Source organism: Salvia miltiorrhiza, chromosome 5, assembly GCF_028751815.1.
Source record: "Salvia miltiorrhiza cultivar Shanhuang (shh) chromosome 5, IMPLAD_Smil_shh, whole genome shotgun sequence".
NCBI classification, from domain to species: Eukaryota; Viridiplantae; Streptophyta; class Magnoliopsida; order Lamiales; family Lamiaceae; genus Salvia; species Salvia miltiorrhiza.
In genome coordinates, this window is record NC_080391.1 from 53122724 (window position 1) to 53139055 (window position 16332).

A 16332-nucleotide genomic window follows, 5' to 3' on the forward strand; every position below is an offset into this window, starting at 1 on the left:
AAAAGAAAAGTTTATACACCTCCTATCTTTACAAAAAAAAAAAAGAATCTAAATAAATTTAATTGGTTGAATTTTAATAATTATAACTTATTTATTTGTTTCATAGTAAGTAATATACTAAAGTTAATATTTTTTCATGATCTTTCATTTAAGATGCATATATAATTCAAGATGAAACCACACAAAAATAAATATAAATAAAAAAAATCAAAATATGATAAATAAAATAATAAGATTAAAAAACTTAAAATGTGGTTCCAACAATAACTTGCTCAAGCATATCACTACTCAAAATGTAAATTATTTAATATGTTAAAATTTTAGATTATCATAATTTGCTCATTTTAAATTTCAAATTAAAGTTAATTTTATTTTATCCAAAATATAATATAATGAAAATGGAAAAAATATGCTTTATCTACAAATCAAATGAAAAAAAGGGAAGAGCAACAATAGTAACATTAAATTTTGGGTAGTTTTTTTTTTGTTAGTTCAAATTTTCGGGAGCTTTTTTGGGAGCAAAATTAACATTTAAATAATCACAATTTATTTATTTTAGATTCATTTTTTACATGTGATATATCAAATTAAAAGTCTTTTCACAATTTTTCATTTAAGATGCATATTTCATTTATGGAGAAAGCATTACACAAAAATGTGTACATTCAAAAAAGAGTGAGAAAGAAAATTAAATAAGAGTGAGAAAGAAAAGAAGAGAAAAAAAAAATTAATATAAACCCACTACACATATCACTTTTAATACAACAATAGTAACCGACATGTATAAAATTTTGTTGTAACCGTAGGCCTATTACATTAGTAAGTTAATTACAAAACTAACCTAATTTTTTCAATTCCAAAATTACCTTTCAAATTCAATTTATTGACATTTACTTTGCTTTTTATATATATAAAGATAAAGATAAAGATTACGTGCTTAAGTTTTTGTGGTAAACGGAAGCTGACCCTCTTAATTTGGTTTGTTTTTGAATTATTACTTGTTTTTTCCTTTATTTATATTTATCCTTTGAATATCAGTTGAATTTGCTTTTGTTAATTGAAAAGAAGAGTTTGTTTCTCTCTCTTTCCAACTTCTCCCTCTATTTACTGTGTGTGTTTGGGCGTGACAATAATTATTTTGATTAGGAAAGCCGTATATATGTGCTTGTTTAATTCCCAGCTATAGCTATCACGTACACTTTTTTAGGGGAAATTTGAAAGTAACCACTTAGAATATAAACGTATTTCTTTTAAAATTTCGTTTTTAATACTTGTTGTGAACATGCATGCATGAATACAAATCATGCACGCAATCAACATTGCACAATGCGAGACTAGAATACACACTCTACACGTATATGTCATGAAATTATATTAAAGGGTTAATGTGAGGATAGGTCCTTGTAGTATAGGTCCCTATAGCGTATTGCTCTTTATAGCTACTGTGTGTGCAAATAGGCCCTCAAAGTCCGAAAAATCAATCAATTGAGCCCGTTTGACTAACTATTGTTAGTTAAAAAAAATTACCCTCAATTTCTTTCTTCTTCCAATTTCTACCCCTAATTTCAATTCAACCACCGCCGACATCTCCCTCGGAGCCGTCGGTTACCTCTCTCTCAATCCGGCGCTGCCATCACCATTGCCACCGGAGTCCTCCGCGGCGTCTGCATCCACCCCTGCAATGATTTCGACGAGTAGCCACTCGATCCGTCGTGACAAGTAAAGGGTTTATTGCTCCTTTATTTTCTTTTCAATTAGGGATCATTTTCTATATTTTCTAGTAGTATTGGACTTACCTATAATGATTCTTTCCATTAGATAGAGAATAAAGAAAGAAGATAAAAAAAAATGATTGAAATTTGTTTTACAATTTCTAAAAAAAAATCAATTGAAAAAGTAAATGAATAGAAAAATTATAAATATCATTTTCATTTTATAGTAGAGGGGCGGATGTAGCCAAGTGGATCAAGGCAGTGGATTGTGAATCCACCACGTCGTCATCATTGTCGGAGCATCTCGCCGGCGACATTCCGCGATCTCAATTCTGACAGGCTCTTTGCTGCGCTCCAATAGAGAACGACAGAATCTGTTTTCTCCAGTGACCAGGAATCATATTAGAGAACCAAAACGGAGAAGCGGAGCAGGACTCCGTTGGTGGCCGTGAATACGCTAGGAGGTGGCGCCAACATCTGTCGTCTGCGGCGAGATGTAAGGGTAGACCGATCACGGAAACGAGAGAGGCGGAGGGTGCTACTGCACGTCTGATTTGCGGAGGCATGAGGCGCATAAACACTGCTAGCTGCTGAGGTCGGCAGCGTGCTTCTTGCACGTCGGTGGCGGTGGCGTCGGATTGAGGGAGAGGTGACCGACGACGCCGAGGGAGATGTCGGTAGTGGATGAATTGGAATTGGAGTAGAAATTGGAAGAAGAAAGAAATTTGGGGTAAAAATTTTTTACCTAACAGCAGTTAGTCAAACGGGCTTAATTGATCGATTTTTCGAACTTTGGGGGCCTATTTGCACACACAGTGACTATGGAGAGCAATACGCTATAAGGGCATGTACTGTAGGGGCCTATCTGCACCTTAACCCTATATTAAAAGGCATCATAAATTAATAGAATTAGTGCATCAAAATATCACTCTCATATAACAAAAATTAAAAATGAAAAACTTAAAAATTTAACCAATTTTTATTTTGAAAATAAAAATAAAAAAAAATCTACCATTGTCATTAATTAATTTGAAAAAAAAATTAATTAATTCATGAGTTTGAAAAAGTTTTTCTTCTTCCCAAAATCTGAAAATAACGTTAATTTATTCTTCTTTTCAAATTCTGTATAATTCTTCTTCTTCTTCGTAGCGACAACGTGAGCTTTATTGTTGCAATGTAGTTGACCTGAGGAGTAGAGGGTGACGACCCAAGCAGAGTTAGCCCTAACTTCTTCCATCTACGAAAACTGATGACCAGACATAATTTAGAAGAAAACAAAAGGTTATGGATTCTTAAAAAAAAAAAAAAAAAAAAATTATAGGTGTAATTTCAAAATTCGTGAAAACATTTGGATTTGCAAACAATTAACTCTTACATTTAACAGGAACAAAATCCATATATATATATATATATATATATGTATAGGGTTGCGCTAAAATAAGACCCACTCTTAGCCTATAAAATAGGACTCAATCTTAACCCTTGATCTCATTAATTTACACGGTCAGATTTTTTTGGTGATTTTACAATGGGATCTGCCAAAATATTTTAGGAGGTTAACAATGTTATTACATTTTGTTAATTAATATCTTCCTACAATTTAAGGGATCACGTTTATACACTATAACATTTCATATCTTCTCATTCATCCATAGTTACGCACGTCTCTGCTAACAGAGCCCAAAAATCGAGATAATTCATCCACTTATTTATTCATGAATGTACACGTATTAATATGTTCAAATTTTAAGTTCAGGAATATACACATATTTATTCATGCAACGACTATATTATGATTCATTAACAATATGAAAATTCATATCTTAATATCAATTGTTGTTTGATTCGTTCACTAATATTATGTTGCATGAATATCTTATCATTGCATGAATATGAATCAATTGAGGTATGAACGAAATATATAAGTTTAGCTGAATAAAAAATTTAGTAGGAATAACTCTATTTTTTCAATGAAACATGAAATCCACAAGAACTGAGATTCCAGCCGTAGATTACCATATGAGACCCGATCATTATATTATATGTACTAATTTTTGGCACTTATTGTATGAACAACTTTAGCAAGTAAGTATGAATATTATTCTATATGCAGGATTACCATATGACCTACGAACATGATATTATATATATGCACGAATTTTTTGCACCTATTATATGAACAACTTTATCAATTATGTACGAATATAATTCTGTGCAGGAAATGTGGTCTTATTGTTTGCCATGATTCACGCAACTTTATCATTTCAATGACAGATATCATTTGCTTAAATCTGATTCGGTTCATTTACTCCAATGAAGAAATTAATCGATCAATAAGCAATCATTACAAACCTTAAAATCCCTATTTAATTGGGGAGTGATAATCGGAAGGTATAGGAAAAGATTTGGAAGAAACCGATTATGCCCAAAATACCCTTCCGAAATTAAACAGTATGAATATTTTGCCAAAATTAATGAATTATGAAATCTATCCAAAATTGGATCACAGCCGTTGATTAGGCTGTAATCAACGTTCAAAATTAAGTCTTATTTATAGACTTAAGGAAGTTCATTGAATAGGGCTACCCTGTATGTATATATATATACATAAACACACACACACACACACACACACACACACACACACATATATATATATATATATATACACGTAGCTCTTTGTTTATACATGCATGTTGATATAACATGAAGCGTTAATTGCGTGTAAAATATTGAATTTTCACTGGATTCTGATTTTGCATATAAACTTTAAAAAGTAGTGTGATAATTATTAAAAGGTAGCGTGGTAATTACTGAATTTTCATCTCATTCTAATTTTGTATACAAATTTCAAAATGTAGCATGATAATTATCGAACTATTGATTTAATCTGATTTTGCTACCCATCGATCGAGATTTTGGTTAAATTTAAATGCATGGGTAGCTGAATTATTGACGTGACATAATCGACGAAAGAATAAAACAACGTATGTGATAGAACATCGCAAGTTCGCAACCACAATTTGAAATTATGAAAAATTAGATTATTCGGTTAGTCATGTCAGTAGTAAATTTGATCAGAATCTTGATTGGTAGAATCAGATTAAATTAATAATTCGATAATTACCACGCTACCTTTTAACGTTTGTATGCGAAGTCAAAATTTGATGAAAGTTCAGTAATTACAACAATACATTTTAAAGTTTTTACGCAATTTTTTAAAGTCTGTAAACAAAAATCAGAATTGAATAAAAGTTCAGTAATTACTACGTTACCTTTTAATATTTGTAGGCAAAATCAAATTTGATGAAAGCTTAGTATTTTAGAGGAAATTAACTCTAACATAAACAATTAATTTTTGGAAATAACTTAATATTTACTCGAATTTAAAGTTTCACACCACTTTCAAAATGTTGCTATTACAATATCATTTCTTTAATTTTACAATTACTAAATCATCCTTAACCTCTTCATCAAATTTATGGGAACATAATTTATTCACAATGTTTACAAGAGAAGAAAATTAAAAATAACAAAAAAGAATTGCTATTTCTGAAAAACTTAACAAAATTCAAGCTTTTTAAATTTTAGAAATTTAATATAAAAACTCAAGAAAATTCAATTCATAAATGCAACATGAATGTCAAGAGTACAGCATAAAATGTACTAGTAGTGGTAAGCAAACAGAAACTAATATATTATATATAATTAAGAAGAAGCAATAAAACTCGAGCACTTTGTGAATTTCATGCATGTACATATACATACATATATATACTTATTCTTCTCCAAAATAAAGTCTCCTTTACACGACAATAAAGAAAAATAAAAACCACTATTCAGTCACTTTGTGCAATACATATATACCTCTCTCAAAAGTAGACATAAAATGTTAAATCCGCCCCCAAAAAAATTGAGAAATAAAACAAGTATAATTAAACAGAAGAAGTGCATGAATTGGGAGTTAGAGAGATGAAGGGAAAGAAGAAGACATTATGGTATTGATGTTAGCGGCGGTCGGAATAAGTATCTCCTCCCCGCCGAGCTGGCCGTCTGCTTGATCCCAAAAGAAGTAGTTTGGGCATTGCTGCGCATCAACAACCCATTCATTCATATCATTCCTCTGCATAATGCAATCGTGAATCGCAGCGTTGTGCGCCTCCATGGGGTTATCTACGATCAGCGGCGCCATGGCGCTCGTGTACTGCCCGATCTCCGCCGCCGGCTGCAACTGCCATATTGATGTTTCCGCGCTTTCTTGGAAGATCGGAGCTTCCAACGATGGGTTTATCTCGAACATGAATGAGGAACTCGGCAGAGGGAATAGGGTTTCGTGTGATGATTTTGTGGAGTAATTATGATCTTGGTTCAACAACTCTAGCTGCTGCTGCTGGCTCTGTGTGAACGTCAATTGATCGGATTTCTGTGTTGAGGTTGTTGAAGACGACGACGAGGGTTTTCGTATTTTCTTCTTGATCCACGAGTTCCAGTAGTTCTTGATCTCGTTGTCTGTTCTTCCTGGCAAATGGCTCGCTATATGCGCCCATCTACAAGTAATTTCCAATTAAATGGAAGGGAAATGAGGAATCATTTGATCTTGAAAAATTGGAAAATGATAAGCAAGAAGATAATGGGGAGTGCTTTTGAAGCTTCAAATATATGTGCATGAGTAAAACAAGGCATTTTTTTCACATTAATTAATTTCATAGTATTCTTTTACTGTTGAAACATATCATTCTATTTATATTAATGACAAGGTTCCCATAAACAAACGCTTGATGATAGTGGCTTCTTAACTTCCTCCAAAATGCAAGTCATAGACATGCATGAAATTAGAAAATAACATAATTAATATATACTTTGAATTATAGAGAAATTGAAAAGTAGAACCTGTTGCCTACAGCGCCATGGAGGCTGATAATGAGCTTCTCCTCTTCGGGTGTAAACCTCCCCCGTCTGATATCAGGTCTCAAGTAGTTTATCCATCTCAGACGACAACTCTTTCCGCATCTCTGAAGCCCTAATTAACAACAACGACAACGATAACAACAATAACGATAAAACCCTAATATTATTATGACATAACACGACACGAAAGCAGGATACGATACGAGACGAGAGGAGACCTGCTTTGTCGGGGACCTCGCTCCAGCAGCCGTAGCCGTGGGTGGTGATGTACCTGATGAGCTTCTCGTCCTCCTCCGGCGACCACAGGCCCCTCTTCACCTTCTGCTGGTTGCAGCAAGAGTGGTGCCCCATTAATTAATAGACTTTAATTTAAATTTAATTAATGATTTGTAAGAGGCAAGTAAGCAAGAATGTGGTTGTGGTGGCTATAAATATGTTGGGATCCGACAGCACAAATTTGGGGTGGGGCCGGATTGGTCCCATAATTGTTCCCATCTAACCATGAAATGACGTTTGATCAACTCTCTCTCTCTCTCTCTCTCTCTCTCTCTCCTTTCTACAGTATTATTATTGAGAGTTTGTACGTACACATGTGGTATTATAACCTAACAAACCATAATTAATTCAATTTCCCATTCCCACACAGTTAACTGTGGCTGCCGGTTGGTTCCAAGACTACTACACTCCTATTGCCTTTTCAAATTATTTAATCCTCAAAGGGACCTACTGAGTAGTGAGTGTATTTCAAGGCTTCAAAATGGAAGTGCTTAATTTCATGATTCTCCCTACTATATATAGGCATCTAATTGCACATATACGCATCAACTATATATTATAAGTCGGAGTATTATATTTTAATTAGTAGTGCCATGGAGAATGTTTCATATTGAGATAATGTAAACTAACAACTAAATCAATAAATTCTACTATTCAATTAATATAGCTCATGAATAAGTGTATTTATGGTGAAAATTTCACCTCCTCCAGAATTTGAACCCATGTGAAAATACATGTTCATAAAGAACATTGATTTATCCGGAGAAATTATTAACTTATTCAACTTATTCGCATACATTCTCCATTCTCTAAATATATAGCATTCTCCATGGAAATTTTTTCTCTATATATATAAAGTGTGGTTTTATTGAAAATTTTATTTACTGTGAGAAATGAAAATAATGAAAAATCTATAAATTTTACGAATAAACCAATATAATTGATGAACAGAAGTATTTATTTAATATAGTAAAAATCTCGTCCCTTTCAGGATTCAAAACCAAACCAAAATGCTTCTTTATAAAAATTATTGACTTGTTCGCGCGCGAGTGTTCACACTGTTGAGAGAGATATTAATAAATATGAGGGACACTGCATATGAATAATGAAGAATGAAAACATAACTCATATTAAAGCAAAATAACATAACTTACATTACATAACAATACATTTAATTCTCTATATTAGAATATTTATCCCACAAATAATCAATTAATGCATTTCGAAGCGTGAAACGAACCTCTGCAATTTGATGTAATTTTGTAGATATATATGTAGTTTTTTTTTTTTTGACTTGGAGGAGTTGGGGAGGGGGAGTATTGGGGTTTGAACCCGGAACCTCACTGTTTACACACAGGAGGTCGCACCGCTTGGTGTCCTTAGTTTCGTTGTTGGAGTAATTTTTATGTAATTTTGTTGTTGATGTAATTTTATATTTCAATAGGTAGGAAATTGGTTTTAAGTTGATCAATATTTGACTAATTTTTCGAGAACCGAAAATATTTAATTTAGCAGAATTAAATGGCACAAAATCGATCTACGTTTCGAATAGATGATCACAGTATATTTATTTACTCAAAACCGATTTTCGGTGAGTAAGAAATAATTAATTAATTAAAATTGGGTACTTAAAATGTGGAGTTGTGGGAAAATGATAAGCATTAAAGAGATATTAATACTTATCCCACGTTGATTTGAGGAAAATAAATATTACAGTATAAAAGTTATTACATCAGTACATGTAATACTATGTACACACATGACGGGTTGCAAAGCCCAAACGCGCGCGCCGCCGCTGCCCGCCCCGCCCTCGGCACCCGATCATGGCCTCGGACTTGGATCTTGGTCTTTGAGCTGGCCTTTGGGTCTATCCTTAGCTCCCAACGGACCTTATCTTTTTGGACCAAATATTTCTCGGTCCAAAGAACGAGGCCCAATCCGTTTGGACCTATACGTGTACACAAGGACTCGACCCGTTGGTCTCCTAGCAAGAAGCTTCCACAACTCTATAACACCCGTCATAATGGGACGGGAGAGAGTTACATGGCTGGATTCAAACAGCCTGCTGTTACACATGTAACTCCCCAGACAACATTTGAATTCCATCAATTGGAATTAAGGCTGCAGGCTCCCCCATGGGTGGACCGTGCCTATAAATAGGACAACCACTTCATGCATCTATTACACTAAGAATTCCTCCATACAAGCTCTCTCTGCACTCTCTGCATTCATATAGTCCAGAGCTCTGTCCTTACTTCGTTCCAATTCGCCGGAGCTCGTTGGTCTGCAGTGCTACTACCCACGGGATGAAGCCGTTTCAACTTTGGAGACGACACGCCAAACCGAGAGCACTACTGAGGCATATCTCGTTTTGTGGATAGAGGATCCTCCTCGACTTGGCTACTATTTCTGGTTTCAGTTTTTTTGTAATTTCCATTCAGTTTGTTTGTAATCTGATTTACTACATTTCTATTACATGGTAACGCCCACAAGTTGTATTTACGACACAACAATCATAATTAAATATTTAAAAAATAAGATAAGTAAACCAATAACTTAAAACCAAATTCTAAAAAAAATAACATAAAATAACTAAATGCTGAAAAAAAGGAAAGAAAGTGGATCTTTTCTTTACATGAAGCACTGCAGGTGGATTATCTTCAAAAATTATATAATGCATAAATAATAATAATAATAATAATAATAATAATAATAATAATAATAATAATAATAATAATAATAATAATAATAATAATAATAATAATAATGTGTTAAATTCTATTATATATATATATATATATATATTCATTTCTTCTATATTTCAGTTTTATGAATCATATATTCAGTTCATTCCATTTCCATCATCATTTCATTCCTAAATCCATTTCATTCTCATCTAATTTCATTCTTATACATGTACCATCCATCACATAGCAGTTAATGGGTTCTCATGAATTCAAAGATTGAAAACCATATACAATACAAATTGGATTAATAGTGTTTTATGTTTTGAATTTTCAACAGTTTTATAAATGTCCGAACTTTGATTTTCTCCTAAAGGATCCAAAACTTTTTGCGTTTTCCAAACACCTTCTTGTAGTATTTGAGTTGGATTTAGTTTTTTTTTTGTTTCGAGTGGCTATAAATTGTACTTGGTGAGATTAACTTCTCGTGAAGCAGACACTATATATATCAATTCAGTTTTGGCAAATATGGGTTGGAGCGTGTCTTGCTCAAATAAAGTGTAAAGAAAATCAACGAAGAATTGATTTGAACACAAAGGATTTACGTGGTCCAGGCTGAAACCCTACATCCACGGGACCAAGAAATGGAGCTCTTTGTTATTGATTCACGAATTGAGAATTTACAAAGTTACAAGTGTTGTTCTTCTTGAGTATGAGACACTCATTTGCTCATTATATAGCAAGCTTAGAAAATAACGAACAAAACAGATTTCAAAATTCAGCTATGCCGTTGAGCTTTGACTTCAGCTCTGTAAGTGAATTTTGACTCTGATTCTGGAGTAAACTCTGCCTTGGCTACTCTGACTCTGATCTGCCTCGGCTACTCTGACTATACCTTAACTCTGACTCTGGAATGTTGACTCTGGCTCTGGCTTATGGAGTTAGCTCTGCTCTGATAACTCCACCAGAGTAAACCATTCTACATCAGATTATACAAACTTGATTATGAACTTATGAAATCATAAACAACAAATCTCCACCTGATTTCTAAGCTAATAATCGTGTTAGGTCCGGAGGGTCTCGAATAGGTGTATGGGGGGGGAATACACCTATGGGCTATTTTTCTTTTTCCTCAAACTGAGGGATCTAAAGATAGAGATCAAAACGAAACTTTACACGCAAACAGTGACGCCTGTTGACTGAAAACGGTTTTGACCAAAAAGGGTTGATGACTGATACTGAAAACTCTTCAGTAAGAAGTTATCAGTTAAGTTACTGGAACTTAACTGATGCACGTAGGGGCTTCGGTCGAGTTTGCTAAAACAGAGATGACAACACTCTTCATGACTATCAGAAGATAGATCAGTCAGACTGATATCATAGTTTCGCAATAGCCTTGGTTGAGCACGTTGTTAGTCTTAGGTTTCTCTTTGCAGTTATTCAGTATTCAGTTTATCAATTGAAACAACACAAGTAGAAAAGTAAAACTAAAAGTTGTAAACAACACAGAGACTTTTACGTGGTTCGGAAAAACCCTTTCCTACATCCACGGTCGATTGATCAGACCAACAATCCACTCCGCAAGTGCTTAACAGGTGCACTGCAAACCAAACTGTGTGCTTGCCGGGTGCACACAACCGTACCACTGAAGAAACCACTTCTTCAGTACCCACACTTCACTCGTGTCGGATTTCTCTTGCTTAGCTAAGACTCTCAGAGTCAGAGTACCTTCCTGAACTCCGAATCACTCAAACACTCTAATCTTTCTTCCTGAAAGGAGATTTGAACGGGTGCCAACTATACTGCAAAGAACAAGTTCTTTAGAGCAAGTTTGACCTTGGCTTCTGAGTAAACAGAGGTTTGTCTAAGGTCTAAGAGAATGTATGTAATCAGCAGTGACTGATTTTGGCTTTGGAATTCTCTTCTTCGATTCAAGCTTTGGGGAGGTTAAGCTTTAGGCTGAGTAGCGATTTTGGCAGAGCTTCAGCTTATGTTGTTGAATCGGTGAAGATTGAAGTGATCCTCGAGCGCTATTTGTAGGAGAACTCTTGAATAGATCCATTGGCGTACACTACAAGAAAATGTGTCGGACACCGACGGAATCACCGACGGAATTTTTTCCGTCTTTAATTACCGACGGAATCAACGACGGAACATGTTCCGTCTTTAAGTACCGACGGAATTACCGACGGATTTTCCGAGAGTCGGTTCAAGATGGCGCGAATACCTCCCGGGAAATTCTCCGATGGAAATAACGACGGAATTTTATACCGACGGAATAAATCCGTCGTAGATTCATTTTAAATTTTATTTTTTTTATTTTTTTACGGATACCGACGGAATTTAATTCCGTCGTTAATTTTTTTAAAATTTATCGGTTATTAAAAATAGCGTAACGACGGAAAAAAGGATCCGTCGGTAACAGCGACGGACATATCCGTCGTAATTTCCGTCGGTGGGCCCTATTTAATAGATAGACGCGGGATGAGAGAAATTCATTCTAATTTTCCCAAAATCTCTCTTTCCCTCAAAAGCGACCCCGCCCCAAAATCTCTCTTTCCCACTGCAAATCGGACCCGGCGCCGCTGCTGCAGAAGGCCGTCAATCGGAACCCGCCGTCGATCGGACCCCGCCGCCACTGGAGAACGCCGTCGATTGGACGCCGCCGCTGCTGGAAAACGCCGCTGCTGGAGAAAGCCGAACGCCGCGGCCGCTGCCGCAAAACGTCGAACGCCGCCGCCGTCGCTGGAGAAGGTCCCTCCCACCACCGCCGCTGGACGTCTGGTCACGTGAAGCTGCTCCGGCACCGCCGCACCGCGCTCGGCCACTGTTCAGGTGAGGTGAGCTTGTTCTTTCTCTTTTTTTTTGTTTTTAAATTTTAAACTGTTAATTATGATAACTAAATTAAATTAATTTTTTTTTGTTTAGTATCTGCCTGCCAGAATCTGCAAATCAAGTTTTTATGGGACAAAATTGGATTTAGGCGGAAATCAATTTTGATTCTTGTTAGGGAGGTGCAACTCGTGTAGATATTGCCTGTGAGACTTGCAACGCGCTTGACTGCCCTTCCGGTAAGATTTATTCATTTTCTCGGTTACTTCAAATAAATGAAGAAAATAAATAAATAAATCAAACTTTGATTATTATGTATTTTAAATACTTGTGTCAATAATAATTTTCCAAGTATTAAAAGTTTAAAACTAAAATAAAAAGAACAATATTCATGTTGACTAAACATAACCGGTTCTTTTTACCTTTCAAATATCTATAACTGTATTTCTTCGTAATAACTCAGCTGTAAGATTTTTCTAGTTTTTGAGGTTAGTTGATGAGTATGACACTCCTAAATACAGTTATCTATCTTATTTCATTTGCAATATTGCAATTTATCTATGGACATAGTCTAAATTCCTAGTTTATATTAGATAGAAATGCTTGAATTTTGTTTATTGTATGTGTTGCAGGTGTGTGTTTCTTCTGTTGATCCATCAGCATTTCCTGCCGCTGTTGAAGCAGGAGCCTTAATGGTTGGACTACTAACTCCTCCTCCTATTATTAGTGTGTAATCCAATTGAGTTGAGTTGCTCCTCATAAATTCATCATTTTCTTTTAACAAATAAAGTTAATTGTAGTTTTAATATACTTTTCTTTTTATTAATTAAAGTATAATAAGAATTTAATTTTATATTTTCACTTTTTAACAAGTCTATTAGTGCACTGAAGCTCGACTCATGTATATTACTAGAAGAGGTGGAATGAATTTGTATAAAGTCAAAATATGAATAACTTGACTCATTTATTTTCAGGTTGAGATTGTTAGGGTGATTCTTAATTTGTGAGGAAGAAAGGAAGAAGTCAACGAGAATAAGAAAAAACAAGTAAGTTTTTATTCTATTATCCCTTGTTTTGGTACTATGGCTCAAATGGTAGTCATAGTTAAAATTTTAAATTTTAGATGAGCATGTATCTAGGATTTTTTTTTATTTGTATATATTAGACGAGCATGTATCTAGGTAGTAAATGGAGATTAGGTTGGGGGATGGCTGTGTTCCATCCCATTTTGTTGCTGTGGTGATGGCTTGGAGCCGCGTATTTGTTTTTGTATTTGATTTATAGAATTTGTGTTGAACATGTGTTATATTATCATAGTATCTATAGACTTAAAGATTAATAAAACTCTAAAAATATGTAGATATAAAATTTCTAACACACTTAAATGAACCAAAATTGTAGAAATGAGTGAAAATCGTGAGTGGATGTATCGACGTTTTCTACCTGATGGAGCTTTGAATCCCGATTTTCAAAGAGGTCTTCAAGGTTTCATTGACTACGCTAGCAGTAGACGAGATTTAATGGATGGGGAAAAAATTAGGTGTCCGTGTAGGAAATGTGATAATATACGTTTCCATACTAAAAACAATGTCCAGTATCACATAGCAAAGAACGGTTCCTACTGCGGCATCAGAGGCTCCCACCACTGGACGTACTACACTCGTCATACGACATGGGTATAATTTTTATTGTTACACAATCTTATGAATTATTAAATGTTAGTTTTATTACTAATGACTTTGAATGTTAATTGTAGCCAATTACATCCCTTGGGGATGGTTCCAGGCACAGTCACTAAGATTTTCAAGCAAGTTAAAAATCCAGAAGGTTTCAATTGGAAACTCACTCCACCTGCAATCAAGACATCGTACTTTGAGGAATTTAAGGTACGAATATAATTTAATTCAAGTTGTTTTACAAAATACATATACATATTAGTTAGTGTTTATAAATATATTTTGTTTGTTGTTTGAATAGAAACATTTCACATGGGATCCGGCGATAGAGGCAGATGTCTATAAGCTTTGGTTAGAGGTTGCTGCACGGAGGTATAAGGATTTTGTTTTCGACATCAAGAAAAAGAAGAACAAGAGGCCTTCTTTTATTCACGCGGATGACTGGCCTAATTGGCTTAAGTACTGGGACTCTGATGAATTCAAAGCCAAATCAGAGATAGCAAAAAAGTGTAGGATGTCTGAGCCTTTAGGGCCTTCTTTGATTATGTTGTGTTTCTGTACTTTGAATACTTGACTATTTCTATTATGTTTCTTAACACTTGAATATTTTGTTATGTTATGACTATATGTGAATGATATTTTAGTATTTTAATATTTGATTGATTTTGTGTTTTTGGTGATTGGTGTATTGATAATATAGTAGAATAAAAGTGTATAACAGGACGTCGATAACTGGATAGAGCAAATTTTAAAAAAAAAATTATTTTTTTTTTAAAATTAGCGACGGAATTTAAGTCCGTCGCTAAATATTGGGCGGACAAATAACGACGGAATCGTCGTCCGTCGTTAAATATTGGGCGAGCAAACAGCGACGGAATTTCAGTCCGTCACTAAATAGCGACGGAATTTTCCGTCGCTATTTCCGTCGCTATTGACTGACGACGATTTCGTCGTCGTTTTTCGGCCGACGGTCGAACCGTCGTTATTTTCGTCGCTAAAATAGCGACGGACCAAAATTCCGTCGGTATTCGATTTAGCGACCTATTTTACGGCGACAGACGGCCTCCGTCGGCCGTCCGTCGGTGATTAAAAATAGCGACGGAAAATCAGGGATTAGCGACGGAATTTTCCGTCGCTAATCGCCCAGTTTCTTGTAGTGGTAGAACGTCCTCAAGATTTCTTCCGTTGGAGAGCAATTCGAATTTGGGCTGAGGCTTCAATCTTCGAGGTTCCTTGTTTGGTGGAAATGGCTCTCTTGAGGGACAGGAGATATGACGTCTCTGATAAAGTAGCCACCAAATAGGAATTACCTCTGCAGAGATAAGAAGATCCTAAGATCTCTGCATTTAATGCGGCTGTACTCTTGTGAGTACGTGGCTTCCTTTGAACGTTGGAAGTTCAGTCCGAGGAAGAATGTTTAGCTGATACTTGACTTTAGTATCAGTCCGCTGAGTCCACGCGGCACACATTAAGTAATCAGTTCCAAACTGATTCTTCAACTGATACTTCAGTTGGTATCTTCAGTCTTCAGTCTTCAGTCCTTCGTCCTTCAGTCTTCAGTCTTCAGAACCGCAAGCTAAACTAGAAACGAACTCTAACACTTGAGTTCAAAACTGTTCTAGTCTATTACAATTAAGACCTATGAATTTTGGTATCATCAAAACAAGGATTAGGATATTCCACAAGGTTCCCAACAAATTGACAACAACAACAACAAAACTCCATTCCTTCCTCCGAAATATTTTAATTCTGTATCAGACTTCAAATCAGTAGATTCACCAACTCAATACAATGCTCAAACTTAGCAGTAGGCAAAGCTTTAGTCAGTCCATCAGCTGCATTCTCCTCTGTCCCAACTTTCTCCATCTTCACCAATCCTTGATCAACTATATCTCTTATAAAATACATTCTAACATCAATATGCTTAGATCTCTCATGAAAAGTTTGATGTTTCATAAGATACAAAGCACTCTGACTGTCACACTTCAAAACTACAGAACTTTCCCCAATGCCAAAATCATGCACCAAGCCTTTGAGCCACACAGCTTCCTTGACAGCTTCTGTTGCAGCCATGTACTCTGCTTCAGTGGTTGATAATGCAACTACAGATTGTAGTGAGGATTTCCAACTAACAGTTGATCCAAAGAGTGTAAAGATATAATCTGACTAAGATCTCCTGTTGTCTAAGTTAGCAGCATAGTCAGAGTCAGTATATCCCATAAAAAAAGGTTTCCCTTCCTCTGG

At 35.2% G+C, this 16332-nt stretch overlaps 2 protein-coding genes across 8 annotated transcripts; one reads left to right on the forward strand and one right to left on the reverse strand.

Annotated features, from left to right (window-relative positions):
• Positions 1-5421: 5421 nt before the first annotated feature.
• Positions 5422-7028, reverse strand: LOC131024960 (MYB-like transcription factor EOBII). Its single transcript, XM_057954550.1, has 3 exons — positions 6839-7028; positions 6603-6732; positions 5422-6259 (listed from the first exon to the last, which is right to left on the reverse strand). The coding sequence occupies exons 1-3, from the start codon at positions 6969-6971 to the stop codon at positions 5677-5679; spliced, it is 846 nt and encodes a 281-aa protein (XP_057810533.1). The 5' UTR covers positions 6972-7028; the 3' UTR covers positions 5422-5676.
• A 5036-nt stretch (positions 7029-12064) lies between these two features.
• LOC131024988 (uncharacterized) lies at positions 12065-14762 on the forward strand. Of its 7 annotated transcripts, XR_009102041.1 has the most exons (7): positions 12066-12420; positions 12509-12651; positions 13045-13107; positions 13387-13458; positions 13814-14088; positions 14169-14298; positions 14390-14762. XR_009102041.1 is itself a non-coding variant. In XM_057954585.1 (2 exons), exons 1-2 carry the CDS (start codon positions 14128-14130, stop codon positions 14660-14662), a joined length of 444 nt encoding a protein of 147 aa, XP_057810568.1. In that variant the 5' UTR covers positions 13465-14127; the 3' UTR covers positions 14663-14762. The 7 variants fall into 7 exon arrangements, 1 of the variants encoding a protein (XP_057810568.1); XR_009102039.1 differs by having other exon boundaries at positions 12065-12420; positions 13814-14298; XR_009102040.1 differs by having other exon boundaries at positions 12065-12415; positions 13814-14298.
• Positions 14763-16332: the final 1570 nt, after the last annotated feature.

Coding starts and splice junctions, on each gene's coding strand:
- LOC131024960 (XM_057954550.1), bottom strand. CDS start 6,971: ATGGGGCACCACTCTTGCTGCAACCAGCAGAAGGTGAAGAGGGGCCTG. Junction 6,733..6,838: donor CGAGGTCCCCGACAAAGCAG/GTCTCCTCTCGT, acceptor GTTGTTAATTAG/GGCTTCAGAGATGCGGAAAG. Junction 6,260..6,602: donor CATGGCGCTGTAGGCAACAG/GTTCTACTTTTC, acceptor AATTACTTGTAG/ATGGGCGCATATAGCGAGCC.
- LOC131024988 (XM_057954585.1), top strand. CDS start 14,128: ATGTTAGTTTTATTACTAATGACTTTGAATGTTAATTGTAGCCAATTA. Junction 14,299..14,389: donor CGTACTTTGAGGAATTTAAG/GTACGAATATAA, acceptor TTGTTTGAATAG/AAACATTTCACATGGGATCC.